This window comes from Dysidea avara, chromosome 1 (genome assembly GCF_963678975.1).
Source record: "Dysidea avara chromosome 1, odDysAvar1.4, whole genome shotgun sequence".
NCBI lineage: Eukaryota > Metazoa > Porifera > Demospongiae > Dictyoceratida > Dysideidae > Dysidea > Dysidea avara.
This window is the reverse complement of record NC_089272.1, coordinates 64,342,246-64,358,875: the sequence shown is the minus strand read 5'-3', so window position 1 is coordinate 64,358,875 and position 16,630 is coordinate 64,342,246. Positions and strand designations below refer to the sequence as shown.

At 37.6% G+C, this 16,630-nt stretch overlaps 1 protein-coding gene across 3 annotated transcripts in view; it reads right to left on the bottom strand.

Annotated features, from left to right (window-relative positions):
• The window catches only part of LOC136241025 (contactin-6-like), a 118,144-nt gene extending 102,163 nt beyond the window's left edge, over window positions 1–15,981 (bottom strand). Inside the window, exons 1-8 of one of the 3 annotated variants that reach the window (XM_066032210.1) lie at window positions 15,385–15,500; window positions 6,478–6,780; window positions 2,662–2,982; window positions 2,499–2,607; window positions 2,281–2,453; window positions 443–691; window positions 211–370; window positions 11–156 (exon numbers count right to left, since the gene is read on the bottom strand). In XM_066032210.1, the coding sequence (XP_065888282.1) occupies window positions 11–156; window positions 211–370; window positions 443–691; window positions 2,281–2,453; window positions 2,499–2,607; window positions 2,662–2,982; window positions 6,478–6,780; window positions 15,385–15,460 (1,537 nt within the window). In that variant the 5' untranslated portion in view covers window positions 15,461–15,500. Of the gene's footprint in view, window positions 1–10; window positions 157–210; window positions 371–442; window positions 692–2,280; window positions 2,608–2,661; window positions 2,983–6,477; window positions 6,781–15,384; window positions 15,501–15,843 lie in introns of those variants that run through there. The other 2 variants (XM_066032215.1, XM_066032217.1) reach the window with 2 other exon arrangements.
• Window positions 15,982–16,630: the final 649 nt, after the last annotated feature.

The window sequence follows — 16,630 nt, the reverse complement described above, 5'->3', positions numbered from 1 at the left end:
TCTATCTAACCTTCCAAGAGATAAGTGAAAGATGGTTGTGTGGTACCAGCTCTGGTGGTAATAACTACACTATACTGGCCTGAATCACTTGCAGTAAAATTGATCACACTTAGTTCTAGTAGGTAAGTGACTGGACATGCTGTAGTGTTGTATTGTCTGTATGTGTGGTGAGCATTAAATGTAATATGCACTAAACAGTAATGATGTTACCTCATTGTAAACATCTGTCTATCTGATGAATTAATATTGACACCATTTAGTAGCCAATCAACTGATGGCATAGGATCAGCACTAACTTCAATAAAGATGTCAAGGTCACCATACTCAGGTACAGTACCATCACCAGACATGTTTACTATCACTGGTGCAGCTATAGGGTGATAAATAACATATTATACTTGTATAACATCTTCATTTACAGGCCTAACTGAGACACACTCACCAGGATCTCTCACAGTTACTGTCCAGGACGCAGTGAAAACACCATGAATGTTCTCAACAAAACACTGGTACGCTCCACTATCAGTAACACTAACATTAGTTAACATTCCACCAGTCACTGACAACATGCTGGTGTTTACACGGTAGGATATTGAAGGAGCAGGTAAGCCAGTAACTACACATGGTATAGGAATGGAGTCTCCACTATACATTGTGATGTCATCAGGAGATGAGATGATCATTGGAGGAGCTGTAGAGAATAACAGTTTTACTGTGTAAGAGGATATGTAACTGCAAACTGACAGACCAGTTTTGAAGCTTTTTGCCACTTGCTAACTGTTATTAATTATTTATTCATATACACATACTAACTCAATGCTGTCTCTGAGAAACCCACTTCTCAGTTTAGAAATTGATACGTACAAAACCTTGAAAATTACCTTTTCAGCAGGTGTTGCCTTTGTCATACTATTGTTGACATTAATTTTCACTGTACAATGTTCACTGATTTACAAAAATAACTTTTGTATCACTGTTTGGTAAGTCAATGTTTTTAATAGTGAAGTTGAATAACGTTGTCTAATTGATTCACTGAAAGCTCTTTGTGACTATCTCTGCAAAGCTCTTAACGCTACAATACAAAGAATTCATTACAATGTGTAAATACGTGCGTATTATAACAAAAATTCTTCAAATGTTATTTTTTACATGAAGAAAGGCTACCTGCACACACCCTATTAATTATAAGTCATTGCTTTGTTGCAGCAGACTACTAAACGAAATGTGATACGTGAACACTAGTTAATGTAATGTTAGAAACTTAGTGTGCCATTGATCTTCACTAGACACCACTAGAAAATCATTATTTTAAAGCACTTGCGTGGGTAAAGATCAAAAGAAAAAGAATGCTATTATTTCCATACAGCATTGATAGAAAATTACAGCACTGTGTACAGAAAATACAGCACTGTTGATCATGTGTGTAACATTTTAAATCACCAGAAGTATGATGTCATCTAATTGTTTTAAGACCAAACTTGTACTATATGGACACTGATCGTCTGATGGCTACTGTAAATCAGCAAAATTTCATTGTCAAAAAATTTTTGTCGCTGGCTGTATTGATGAAAATTAAAATGACAAAATATTTTTAACTATTATATGGATAGTTCGCGCATACAAATATGTATAGCTAGTTATTCCATGAAAAACTTTTTGTCAATTATGCAAGTGACGAAAATATGTAGCGTCAAAATTAAAATAGACGAAAATTTTCTGTCAAAATTTTCCTGATTTACGGTATATAAAAACCAACAGAATCTACAAATGTGTGCTCATTGTAAAGTTTCTTACATGATCTGTCAAAATGACAGACCAAAATGAAACATGATTGGCCATCGGTCCATAATAGTAACCAGTTTACACACACAATGCTTTTAAATGCTTATTTTTGATAGGCAAGAATGTCAGACCATTTTTAATTTGGTCGGTCATTGTGGCTTTAGTGTCAGAAAATGACAGGTGACAGGCTGTCAATTTGAGCTCTGCAAAGACAACCAGAAAGCGCTTTAAACCAGTTAAAGCACCACCATGCTTGTGCAATATGAAAAAATAGCACTCTGATGTGGTCTTGAGCTTAATACAGCACTTGGCTTCGCCTCGTGATGTAATAGTCTCTTGCCCACACCCTCATGTTATTTTTTCCACATTGCGCTTGCGGTGGTACTTTAACTAGTAATACAATGCTTCAAATATGCATCAACATGCATGTTCCACATCACTAATGAAGTCTGCTCTTTGCTACAAGATATGATTTCAAAGTGTATTTGATATACTCACCAAACACTGAAATATTAAATGGAACTACATGCAATTGCACAGTAGATCCCGTAACAAAATCTCCCACGGAACACACATATTCTCCGGCATTATCTCCTCTTACTCCATCAATAAACAAAGTATGACGACAATCAATATTAGTATTTGTAGTTGACATTGGTCCTCTCATGTTGCTATCTAAATCTAGAAATCCAGTTTTACGAACAAAATAGTCTAACCTAGTGATATCATTAGCAATAGCCAGACAAACAAGTTCTGCATTAGACCCAATCTGTAACATCGCATTCTCTAGTGTGTTATAGATGGTGAGGTTTTCACTGTAACGATCTAAACAAACAACACCCATTAAACAAGTCAATCACAACTACATACGCAACTTACCAACTTGTCTTAGTTGATAAGAATAAGGACTAGGAATATTTTCAAAGATCAACCTGTTTACCACTTCACATCGATACATATGAGGGTTACCCCCATCACTGATATCATTCATAGCAACATTTCCAACAATCAGATCACCAGATGGTAACACTTTGTACTTGTCAGTAGTAGAAATGTCTATTGGTGATGAATTGATTGTCCAACTAACCATTGGAGCTGGGTTGGCCATTGGAGGGTTACATGGTAACAAAATGTAAGAACCAAGTGTGACATCAACCATGGTGGTGTTTGAGGCAACACTATTCCAGTCATTGCCAAATGCTACAAACAAAATCCAAACTAACAATGAATGTAGTTAACATACACAATTGCAGAGTGTACCACATGCACACCAAATTATAAAGATGTGACCTGCTGAACAAAAACTAGCCGTTTTCACAAAATTATATTTTGCAGATAAAATGTACCGAATAAAAGTACATAATTTTTTACGAACGTTTTACTCACTTTGGCATGAATTGAAACAAAGCTCAAACTAATAAAACCTATATACCTTCAGATTTACCTTTTCATGGAAAGTAAGAAAATTTTTGTTTTGTGTTTGTACAGCATAAGGCACATGAGTTATAAGCACTTATTATAGTTTGCCGACATCATTCATTGTTGAAATGTGGCCTTCTTCTTTGTCCACACAAAGGCATACAAGGAAACACTATACCTTGATCCATTTGCTAGTTCATAATGAACAGACTGAGCCAAACCCCATCTTCACAGCATGTCTTAGTTGTGAGTTGTGATTAATTAAATAAGCACCTATAATTTATTTGCTGTATTGTTGCTGTACAGGCAATTAAATTTTTTCCTGCTTCAACTGTCTATTGCTACAACTCCAAGACTTTTCATCGCAAAAAGCTGAAACTTTGGCTGTCCACTCCTTTGCTACTATAGATAAAAGAGAAGCAATAAAATGGAATTTTAGGAATGTGCAAAAATGACCGGTTTTTGCCAGAGGAGGGCATAAGCGTTTAGGTGTTACTTGAAAATATTACGTTAATTGTATAGTTTTGTTTGAAATATCACATGAACACCAATAGTCGTAACACATAATCAGCTAATGGTGGGATCACTGGGGATCATTAGCTCTTATACACTACAACATACAGCACCTGGAACAATTGTGTAATCTTATGCCATAAGGTTATGTATGATATGTGATCAACCTCCTCTAAAATAGTTCTAAAATAATTTTCACATAATAACAAGTAGAAGAAAAAATCAGGAATTTTAAGTTGGATTAGGGATCAAAAAAAGAAAACAACGGAATGGTTAAAAAGTAGTGAAACAAGGAAGGTTACCTATACCTGCAGATATACTAGTGGACATTAAATCCCTAAACTTCAGTCTATAACCATAATGAATTAGGAATAAAATGTCCACTAGTATATCTGCAGGTATACTTTTGTTTCACTACTTCTTAGCTATTCCTAGGACTATAGCTGTAGTATTGCCAAAAACCTTTTTTGGTATATTATAAAATAATACTCGGTATTACTAAATAATAGGTATTGCCTTGAATGGATACTGTATAACAAATGTGATCGGATCAGCAACATAATGGCACATTTTTCAAATTCTTTGTTTTGAATATTTGTAATCTACTTAGCTAAGTGTATGCTCTGGCCAAGTTTCAGCCTTGTATGCCAACAATTTTTGGAGTTACAGCCCTACAAAGTAGCCACAACAGAAAGATCAATTTGTACAGCAAGTATTAGGAAATAAATTACAGGTGCTTACAAAAATGGCTGTAATTTACAAACGCAATGCAGTACAGAGTTGCAACATGCACCATTGTGTTCGCCATGAATAGGGGAGTCCATTACTGGGTAAGCGTTTCCTTCTATCACCTTTCTTCAGTACATACAGACAGTGTTGGGCAAGTTACTTTTTAAAAGTAACTAGTTACATATTACATATTACTTGCAGCTGAACTATTTAGTTACAGTTACATATTACCCATAAAATAAAGTAACTGTAATAATATTACATATTATATTACTTTGTGTCCATAGCCTTAAGCTGTCACGTGTGAAACTACCACCTTATCACTTGACACGATTGCATTGTTGGACAATGTGCAAGTCTTGATATAAGTAAGTAGCTGGTGAATACGCCTCACTTAGTAGGCTTCATTACTTCGTTGTGGCTAGGCGTTACTCAGCGGGTTACTAACGAGATTACTAACTTTGTTACTTTTAGTAACAATATTACGTAATATTAGATTCGTTACAGTAACTATATTACTTAGGTAACGCGTTACATTTGCAAGTAAAGTAACTTGAGTTATATTACCTGTTTTTATAGCGTATTTCGTTATATTACTTTGTTACTACAAAAGTAATAATATTACGTAACGCGTTACATAAGTAGCGCGTTACTCCCAACACTGCATACAGAGATGAAATCAGTGAAGAAAGATCAATCATATACAATCATTCTGATGTGAATTACATAAATTCCCATAATGCATGTGTTATTTAGTCTACTGCTAAGAAACAAAGATTTTTGAACTCTTCTTGAGTAGCAAATAAGACGACATCCACCCTTTCTTCACAAAGAACAAAGCGTTTAAAAATTTTATTTTTTTTCATCTATGCAAATATTTTACCTATTACAATCAATAGCCTATACTAAAAATTTAGGTTTGCGCCACTATGTCTAGTTTTCACAAATCCAGTCATAAATGTTGAATAGGAATGGTATTTAGTAAGTGGCAAGGCAAAAAAAACATTTGTACTCAGCTACCCATTCTGTAACCACACAGTTTATTTTGATGCCACAACATCTACGTAGTTCTTTGTATTTTACTATTAACCACCACAATATTTTTGATATTTCGGTATCATGGTTTGGTATAGAGCCTCGGTATATAGTACAGGGGATATTGTGGCTTTGTTAATACCTGAATATAGGTATATTGCAGAGCCCTAGCTATTCCCTTGTTTCACTATTTTCACATACCCTAATCCAACTTAAAATTCCTAATTTTTCCTCCTACTTGTTTTAATAACATACAGCACATATCACATTAAAGCAACAGGAATGCTATAAAAGTAACTTTGTTGAAACATGCATCCCAACAATCAATTACATTACCAAAAGGGAGGTGGCTATTATGCTTTGCCTTCAGCTATGCTCCACCCATTACACAGCATCACAAATGAAGAGCAGTACGAGAAGCGTCTCTGCAATCAATCCAGTCAGTACGGAAAATACTGGCCAACAATAAGGAAAATAGCCAGTAGAGCCACACTGTGCTATCACAAATCAACACCTTGCATTGTCAGCGAAAAGAACAGAAGACAAAGACAAGTCCATGATGCATGTATTTGTAGTGTTGACGAAAAGGCACATCTTGGGACAAAGCAATGTTGAACAGTGAAGAAATCAAGCCTGTAGCTTAGTCCATTGTTGAAGTATGCTTGGTTGGAGACATCAGTTAGTTAGTTAGTCAGTCAGTATAAAAGTCCATTAAATAGAAAATTTTAAAACTTTTTGAAAGGGTTTGGAGTTGGTCTGAAGACGTTTTTGGGTTTTGCTGTGCCTAACCAATGCTGCCAAGCTGTCATGAGGGGAAATTGAGGCTGGTTTTAGGATCACATTATTGGTAGGAAAAACTCAGTTCTTTATGATCCTGAATATACAGTACAGTACTGTATGATTATGCATTGTATCTTGTGTATTAAAGTCACCATAAATTTAGTTTGTGTGGGACAAAGATGTATGTAGCAAAGAAAGACATACAACTGCATAACTTACAGGCTAGTTGTATCAGAGCTGGTCTACTCCTAATACTACCCACTTCATTTGATAACACACAGTGATATCTCACTCCAGCTATAGTAGCATCAACTCCCACTACAATGGCAGTAATCTCCAGTGTACCATTATCATGTATAATATGACTAGAATCAGCTGGTACTACCACATCATTACGATACCATGTCACTGTTATGTTTGGACCATCATAATTACATGGGAAACTCTCTATGGCATTCTCATTGTTCCTTTGAGCAACCACCACCCTATCTTCTGGCTCTGAGGTGAATTGTGGAGCTGAACCTAAACAGAGAACAGATAGCATGTTTGCAATCATTACAGATTGTTTTTATCCAGTAACTTGCAACCTGAAATATAACCACTGCAATGATTTCAACTCCAGGAATGCAGCTCAGCTGCTACCACCGTACACATATATGTAAGGTTTCAACTTACTTTACAGCTATATGAATAGATGTAATATGTAATATTTTACTAGTTACAGCCCTCAAAGTAACAAGTAATATGCAACTCGTTACTTTTTTCTGTGAGTGTAACTGTAGCACGTTACATGGAATAGAAGTAACGAGTAATAAATGAGTTACATTTTTATAGTAACAACTCCAACTCTGCCAAAATGTATCTGTCTGGTTGCAGCAATGTAAGTTATGCTGGTCTGAAGGCAAAAAATGTACTGTTGAAGTTAGTATTTGTATAGCAAGCTATTGGGAGTGTCACTGAAGGCACTTTTGGGTTTGTAACCAAGGTGCCATGAAGGTATTTTGTGTATAGGGCATAGCTGAAAAACAATTTTGACTGGTGCTGCCTCCTTGCAAACCTCCATGATTCCTAATACAGTACCACCATACTGTATAATACGTAATACATAACCATCATTAGGATGTTCAAAACACACACACACACACACACACACACACACACACACACACACACACACACACACACACACACACACACACACACACACACACACACACACACACACACACACACACACACACACACACACACACACACACACACACACACACACACACACACACACACACACACACACACACACACACACACACACACACACACACACACACACACCAACGTTGAAACCGGGTCACTACTGCTGACCCGGATGACCAACTGACCCGGATAGCAATCCGGATTTGACCCGGATGTGACCCGGATTAATTAAAGCCGAGGCGTGCGATAAGAGCTATGTTTCGGCTAGTCTCGAGCGAGCGAGCGAGACTACGTTTTGAGCGTTCGATTCGTGTTGAGTAAATATTGCAACTTCAGCCTAGCTGTAGGTTGAAAACCAAACAAAAAAAAAAAGACAATAGTTACCCCTCACCATAGATACCCTCAGTTTCGTGCTACATATTGCACTTACTAATAAACGGGCATAGCTGAGCGTATGTTGGTAATGCGATAAGTGAGCGTGGCTCACAAAAGAGCTACGCAATAGCGTTTATAAGTTTCCACGTCGTCAAACGAACAATTTCGTTTCTCACGTGATCCAATCCTAGTCAGACCCGGATAATTTGTAAACCGGGTCGGACCCGGATGACCCGGAGAAAATGTGACCCGGTTGACCTGGATGACCCGACCCGGTTTCAACGCTGACACACACACACACGCACACAATTACCTCAGACACACTGATGTGATATGTGACTATGCATGTAAATTGCACAGTACAAACATGGCAAGGAAATTACAAAAATAAATCAGAACATGACACACCGAACCAACACATAGTTGGGGCATAACCAATTGCCAATTACAACACAGCTAGCTAACTTAATCAAGATAAGCATAGCTAACCCCTACAATTATGACAATAGCTACACTGCAGCTGAGAATAAAATTGCTAGTGGATGCCGGGGAACTCCCCACCTATCACTTAGTATTAATTCATGGATATGCAGTACAAGAAACAATAAGATGTGTAGTGTTAGGCTAAAAGCTTGTATTCTTATCCATATCCTGTTTCTAATTTGGCTTTGAACAGTCCAACAGTGTTTGACGAAATTATCTCTTCTGGTAAGCTGTTCCTATTGATAACTCATTGCGTAAAGAAATTAGAGCAAACATTTAATCTAGCATATGGTTTAAACGGCTTCATATGGTGGCCTCTAGGGTTTGTAGTAGCAGCTGGTATAAAAGGTGTAGCTATAGGATTGATATCATGGTAGCCATTTAAAATCTTAAAAACCTCTATAAGATCACCACATTTACGGCGACGAAATAAAGTAAACAAACCCAAAGTCTAATCATAGGACAGTTTACCAAAACCTTTAATTAACTCTGTAGCCCACTTCTGTACTTTCTCTGATAATTCTATGTCCATAGTTAAATATGGACTCCAGATAGATGAGCAGTAGTCTAAATGTGGTCTTACATATGTTTTGTACAGAAAGGTGAACAGTTCTTTCGAGATGTTAACAAATACCCTTCTGATTATCCTCATAGCTGATGCAGCCCAGTGGCGGATATATAGACTGAGGGGGGTTGCCAGCAATGGTTTCAGCTGAAATTCCCTCTGAAATAGCGCGCACCCCAAATTTATTACAATTTGTGTGGGTGACAATTCACGATCGTGTGGGTGTTAAGTTATACATAATGCATTATTATATGAGCCATAGAAAATAGAAGGGACAGCATGCTACTGCACTATTAATGTTTCGCTTTTATAAGTTACTATCACACCACTCAGCATAAGTCGCCAATTATCGTTAGGGTGACTTCCAAAAAATTCTAATTATTCAGTAATTAAATACTATGAAGGGTGTTCTATCTAATCAGTTGCTGTTTTGTTATTTATGTAATAATAATAATAATAATAATATAATAATAATAATTAACTTTACAGTGTACATATACCTACATACATACAAGTTGCAGATTTTGGTATGATAGAATTGGGACATATGGCAGCACACTGATGGTCCACTGACATCCTGTGTCAGTGGCCGGAAGCTAAATTGTAGTAGTGATTAGCTACAAAGTTTACTTACTAGACTAAGTCTAAGATTACTTAAAAGGGGGGGAAATTAACAGTTAAAGGGAGTTGAAGTTAGGTTGGTGAGGGATCTTTGAACACTTTGAGCATGGACATAGAAATGAAAAAGAGCAGGTGTTGTTGGAGGTGAAATTGGCAGTGAAATGATTCCACAGATAATCTAAAAGTTTGGCCTTTATCTTGAGTGGGTTGTCCTGGTAGTTGATAACGGGAAGGGCATTCCAGATGCGAGGAAGCCGGTTAAAATAAAAGTTACTAGTGGAATTGTCAGGTTATCTTGTTTGGAGTAGCTTGTTTCCAGAAGCTAGACGTGTGTGACCAGTTGCAAATTTAATGAAATTATTGATGTCAAATCCATTGTGGGGGTTGTGGAGATTTTTAAGAAAGAACATCACATCATTTACATCAAGAATGTACATCAGGGGTAGCATATGGAGATTAATAAGATGAGACTTGTAGTCAGTAGAGTAATCATTTAGAATGTATTTAGTTGCACGCCTCTGAACACGTTCGAGTTGCTGAATGTGCTTAATTAGGTGGGGTTTCCAGATGACCGAGCAGTAGAAAAACTGGGATCTAACAAGAGAGGTATATAGTCGAGATTTGGCTTGGACATAATTTTGTAGGGAGAAAGATCTTCTTAGAAGTCCAAGTACCTGATAGGATTTGGAGATAATGTGGTTATAGTGAGCATCCCATGACAGGTCGCTTGATAACATAATTCCTAGATCTTTGTATGTATCAACACAAGAAATCTGGGAGGTGCCGATATTGTAAGATGTAGGAGATTTCCTTTTAAAAGATAGCAGAAAGATTTTTGATAGACCGAATAGAAGATTCCAGTGGGTACTCCAAAAGTTTAAATTATTTAAGTCTTCTTGAAGTTTAAGTGAATCTAGTGGTGAGGAGATAGTTTTGATGCATTTGGTGTCGTCTGCAAATAGAGACAATAGACAAAATTTAATGATGTCCGGAATATCATTAACATATATGAGAAATAGAAGTGGGCCAAGTATACTTCCCTGTGGTATGATTCAAACCATGACCAAAGCTTGCCAGAAATTCCAAGTGATCGAAGTTTGAATAACAGTTCCTTGTGGGGGACACTGTCAAAAGCCTTTTTGAAGTCAAGATAGACTACATCAGTTTGGTCATTAGTACTATGTATGGTGTTCAACATGAGAAGCAACTGTTGCACTGTGGATCGATTTTTTAAGAAGCCAAACTGCTGAGGTGAGAGAAAACTTGAAATGTAAGAAATGGTTTTGTTGTAAACTAGTTGTTCTAATACCTTAGATGTTATACAGAGTAGAGAAATTGGACGATAGTTAGTAACTTGAGTCTTGTCGCCAGATTTATGTACAGGAACAATCGTGTGTATGCGCCATTCATAAGGTATGGAGCAACTATTTAAACTGATTGTAAACAAATGGTGCAATGGCTTAGCAAGAATGTTAGCATATTGTTTGAGAATCCTTGGGCCAATACCATCAATACCAGTGGCCTTGTCAGTATGGAGTGAGACGAGTGCTTCATATACTTCCTGTTCAGATATTTGGATTGATACTAAATGACATCTGACAGATGGGTCAATTTTGTCAGGGTAGGGTGGGAGTACGAAGTCTGAGGAGGTAAACACAGAGAAGAAATATTCATTAAAAAGAGAGGCTTTATCAGCACTGTCAGTGGCAGGAGCACCGTTGTAAAGGACAGAGGATGGTATAGAGCTGGATTTTTTGACACTTCTTATATATTTGTAGACCATGGAGTTATTATTTGGTGCAAAGTTAATTATTAACTTTCTTTCAAACTCTGACCTGGCTTTATGGATTTCATCAGACAGTGACTGTTCAGCAGTGTGTAAACGATTCCTGATACTGGAGGAGGGAGATCTGCGAAGTCTTCGTTTAAGAGACCTGATACAGTTAATCTGATGTCTGATTGCTGGAGTGAAATATTTGGGCTGATGAGTAGAATTGAGCTTGATCTTTGGAATACATTTTGCCATGGCATTGCATAAGGAGGATTTTATATATAACCAGATAAATTCAACATTGTTAGACTGGAAACAACTAGAAAAATCAATATTGCACAGAAAGTTAGTCAGGCCATCGTAGTCTCCCTTATTGTAGTCAAAAATGTAGATTGGTTCAGAGGTGATACTGTGCTGGGTAGTTGATAGCTGGAATTTGAAGCTGATTAAGTAATGGTCAGACTTTGTTACCGGATTTAGATCATTAGATATAACAATGTCTGTGACTGAGTCGGGTGAATTAGTGAAGATTAAGTCAAGGGTATTGCCATGAATATGGGTTGGACTGTCAATAACTTGAGAGAAATCATATTGGAATGAAAGATCACATAAGCTTGAAGAAAAATTGCAGTTACTAGACAGAGTGGCCCAATCAATGTCTGGGGAGTTGAAGTCACCAAGTATATAGGTCTTTACTAGGGATTACATTGCAGTCTCTAAATAGGACAAGAGATCCTGATTGTATACTTCAGAGCAGTTAGGTGGGTTATAAATAAGACACAGGTTAATAGGTTCATACAACATTAGCTGGACAGTAAGGGCTTCAACTTCATCAGGGATGCTAATAATTCTACTGGGGATCGTCTGTTTACTTGCTATCAGTATACCTCCACCTCTGGTTTTACGATCGTGACGGTAGATTGAGAAGGAAGAGGGTAAAATTTCATTGTCGTAGATAACATTTGACAACCAGGTTTCGGTGATTGCAATAATTTGAAAATCATGCGAGAGGACAAAGCTTGACAGATTAGTTAACTTGTTTACTAGACTACATGCGTTCCACAAACAGGCACTGAAGTCTAGTCAATTTGACTCTTCCATAGGGGATGGAGTGGAGACTGAGGAGTTGGTGGAAGCATTTGGGGCATTGGATGTGGCAGTGTTTGAAACATTGGTCACAGATTGGAGGCTTGCAGATAGTAAGCAGAGTTGAGAGTTTTGCACTGCCGCATAGAGCTTATGATTGATGTACAGACCATTCCCACGAATTTTGATGTGCTTGCTCTCGGTGCCACTATCAATGAGGCTTCGTCTCTCTTTTAGTAGGATACTTTCGATTTTACGCTCCTCAGCTGACATATCAGGTTTGATTGCTATACCAGATGACAGAGAACTTTTACATGATAGAACAAGGGTAGCTTCAAAGGCTCTCAGGAATTTGACAAGAATGGGGCGGGGGCGAGTATTGCTTTGATCATATTTTCCGAGTCTGTGGAAGTCCTTCATTGATTCAGGTGTAATAGATAGCTTGAGGTCAGAGAAAATTTTCATCAAACAGTCAAGGTCATGCTTCGTCCGGTCGTGCTTACTAGTGTTTGCTGGTGATTCCTTTAGGCCATAAACAACAACATTGAATTTCTTGTCAAGTGATGAAGCTGGTTTAGGGATAGATAGTTGATTATTATTTTTAAAGGTTGCAGCAGGGTTGGCGGCAGCATTTTTGGTTGGTGCAATTGGTTGGCTTGGCTTGAGGACTTGGTTGGACCGTTCGGTACCAGAAGTCACCTTAGCTTCAACATATCATTTTCTAGCCTCTTCACAAATGATGTTTGTTTACAAAGGTCGTCTTCAATCTTGGCAATTTTAGCTTCCAAAGCATTTTGTTTGTCTTGCATTTCGTTAAAACATTTTAGAGCTCCAGTGACTTTCGGTCGACAAGTGGTACAGAAGAACATGATATTGGGCGACGAGTCGCTGAGGATGTCATACGCTTCGTCAGAGATGCCAGCACATCGACTGTGTTCCCAATGGTAGCAAAATTCACATAGCAAACCGTTATCTTCAATCGATTGGTCACAAGAAATACACGACTCAGTTTCCGCCTGAGTGACCCCTTCTTTAGTTTTCTTGGTTGGTGGAGTGGAAATACCAGTCGATCTGTCACGTTTCTTCGGCATTATGGCCGAGTTTGACACGAAGGTCGAGAGGATAGATGAAGGGAATCGAGAGAATTATGTGTTTTGTAAAGGTTATGAACAGCACTTTTTAAGTTGGATATAAATTTAAACAGTGTGCAATAATTAGAATGGCACAATTATTTAAAATATGTAATAGTATTTTTTTTTAAATTGATGTATTAGTAATATACAGAAAACAATTTTCGAATACAATGGATAGAACATGAGTAATGATGTTGTTCAGATAATTAGGGATATTGCAAATTCCCACTTCTCACCCTAATATATCGTCCCTTTCTATTTTCCATGGCTCACATTAGGGATTTTTCGACTGGCCACCAAACTTCATGTTTTTGCCTTTGAAATCAGCATTATGTCGTTCAACAGCAGGTAATTACCTTTTTTTTGGTCTTCGACTTAAAGCTAGGCTGAAGTTGCAATTCCAGAGTGGAACTCTGGAAGTCCAGCTCAGTTATTGAAATCTTCCTCAACCTGAAACCCCCTCTGAAAATTTCTAGATCCGCCACTGCAGCAGTGCAAGGATGGTTTCAAGTCACTACAGCGGATCTGGACTCGTCCAAAGATCTTTCTCGTAGTCAACTTCCATCAACTGGATTACATTCTCCAGAACCGTTATCATACAGCATGTATCCATTATCAGTGGGAGAATTACCAACATGCGGATAATTTGTTAATCATTTAAGGTCAGGCAAAGTTGGTTGCTAGCTAGTTTCCCATTTCAAGATTTTTAAAATATCATTATTATTTATTATTATTATTGATTGTTGTGCAGACCTCAAAAGAGTATGGTGCACAAAAAAGGGTACAATTGCTACTGTCAATTACAAAAGAAAAACAAACTTTTATAATTATACAATATTTACTATACACAAGACCATATATATACACATTGATAAATTATTAAATAATTGCTAGTCCAGCTAGGCTGTGCTTGAATTGGTCAATCTCTGTTAAATCAATCACGTGTTGGGGTAAGGAATTCCAAATATTGATTGCAGAGGGGGAAAAAGAAAATTTATAACAGTCAATTCTAGTCATTGGGGTTAAAAATCTCTTATCATGGCCTCTGGTGTGATGTAGGTTAGGATTAGGAAAAAGGAAATCATCAGCATTAATATCGATTTGGTGAGATATAATTTTAAATAACATTATAGCCTTCTGTTCATTCCTGCATCTGGCTAAGGTGGGCCAATTAAGGTTAGATAACATTTCAGTGACGCTGGAATATCTAGAATAGTTGTTAAATGCAAACCGTGCTGCTCGTCTTTGGACATTTTCTATGGCATCAATGTCTCTTCGCGTGTGGGGTGACCAGACTGTGGCTACATATTCTAAGATAGGTTTAATCAGGGCTTTGTAGCAGTTACTTTTGACTTGGAGAGGACACTTGCTCAAGTTACGTTGCAAGAAGCATTTGGTGTTATTGGCCTTTTTAGCAATTTGTTTAATGTGCTCTGACCAGGATAAGTTTTTGTCGATAGTTACACCTAGATACTTAGCATGTGTTACCTCTTTTATATGCGGGCGGAAGGTCACTCATTATTCATTATGACTAAAACCTTGAAGAAAACACTAAAATAAACTCACTATTACAATAATGAAATTATTTTGTATAATAACTTCATTATTACGATAATTAAATTAGCTATTTGAAAAATCCATGCGGTGGAAAATTTTGTGGCACTTCTATTAAGGCATGCAGGCGGAAACGGGAAACTAGCAATCAACTTGGCCTGGCCTAATCTAGCTACCATTACTTCGCTCCGTATAAAAGCAATGACCATCTCGCTAGCCAATTAGTCTCGCCCTCGATGTACTGATGAAGCACATCGAGGGGACGAAAAAACACATCTATTGAGTTGAGTTTGAATAGAAAATCAAGAACAGTGAATGCCATTAGCTATGCTTTTCCTAACCTGGAGGTACTGCTCCTAGTATCATGGGAGTAGCCATCACGATCAGCCAGAGTAAAACAGTCAAAGGTCGCTTCATAGCTGCCGAGACTACAAAACCACCTATCCTGTTTGATTGGGGTGACACACCCCAAATCTTTTGTCTGTTACTGTAGGCATTCCAGTATCCGAGATTTTTAATTCAAAAATTCTCCGTATATCCCCAACAGAACCCTAGCACAAAATAACAACTCGCGTATAACTTGTGATTGCTCCGTCATCCGAGCTCCGAACATCGCTATGGGGTTTGTCCACATGCTGATCATCATGAAAATCTTAGTTTTATCGTGCGCGTTACATATAAGTAAGTTTTGTGTTGTTTCCGGCGTACTATTTTTGGCCTTAAAAATTGAATGTAGCTATAGCTAATACTTTAAAACTTTTAAAAAAACTGTCGAGTGGACGATAGTCACTGGTGCTTACTTTTCATCGCGTAGTTACTTCGCTCGGGTTAGCAATGTTCAGCTCCACAGCAATTTTCTGATGCCGGCTGTGTCATCAGCTCAAAAGTATAAACCACTTCAAAGTCGGCACTATGCCGTAATTGAAACCACAACTCCACCTTATAGGTATTGTTGCATCATTGTGACACCCCCACTTTAGTTGTTTACGTTTATAAGTTGTTACCTTCATGTTTTTACTTACTTGAGAGCCACCGGCTCAGTTCCCTGTGGGTATGCACCGTTGTATTGAGAAGTGTGCAGTAGGTGAAAAAGATCGCTGAGATCTGATTGGACCTGAGGTTTTTTATACATGTACAAAAACTTGCAGCTAGAAGCAACTGCAGTTTCAAGACATTCCAGATTGCTAGATGGCTTAATACCTAATTCAATTGTGCCCTTTTTCCCTTTAAAATGTATGGTAATTAAGCCAGGGGCGGATCCAGAGTCTGGAAAGAGGGGGGGCACCTTGCTGAATAAAGTTGAAGACCAAAAAAAAAAAAAAAAAAAAAAAAAGGTCACAACAATAATAGCTAGTTATCCTTTACCAAATATATTATATCACGTATGTTATGTAAAATAAAATCCTATTTATAGCTTCATAAGTAAGCTGCACTGCCTCATGAACATTGTGACTGCTTTATTAGAGTAATTGACTGCTCTATTAGAGTATCTCGATCTTGTATGCAATTTCTTGAAGGGGGGGGGGGGGGGGGCATTTGCCCCAAATGCCCCATCCTGGATCCACCATTGTAAGCTATGGAAAATGT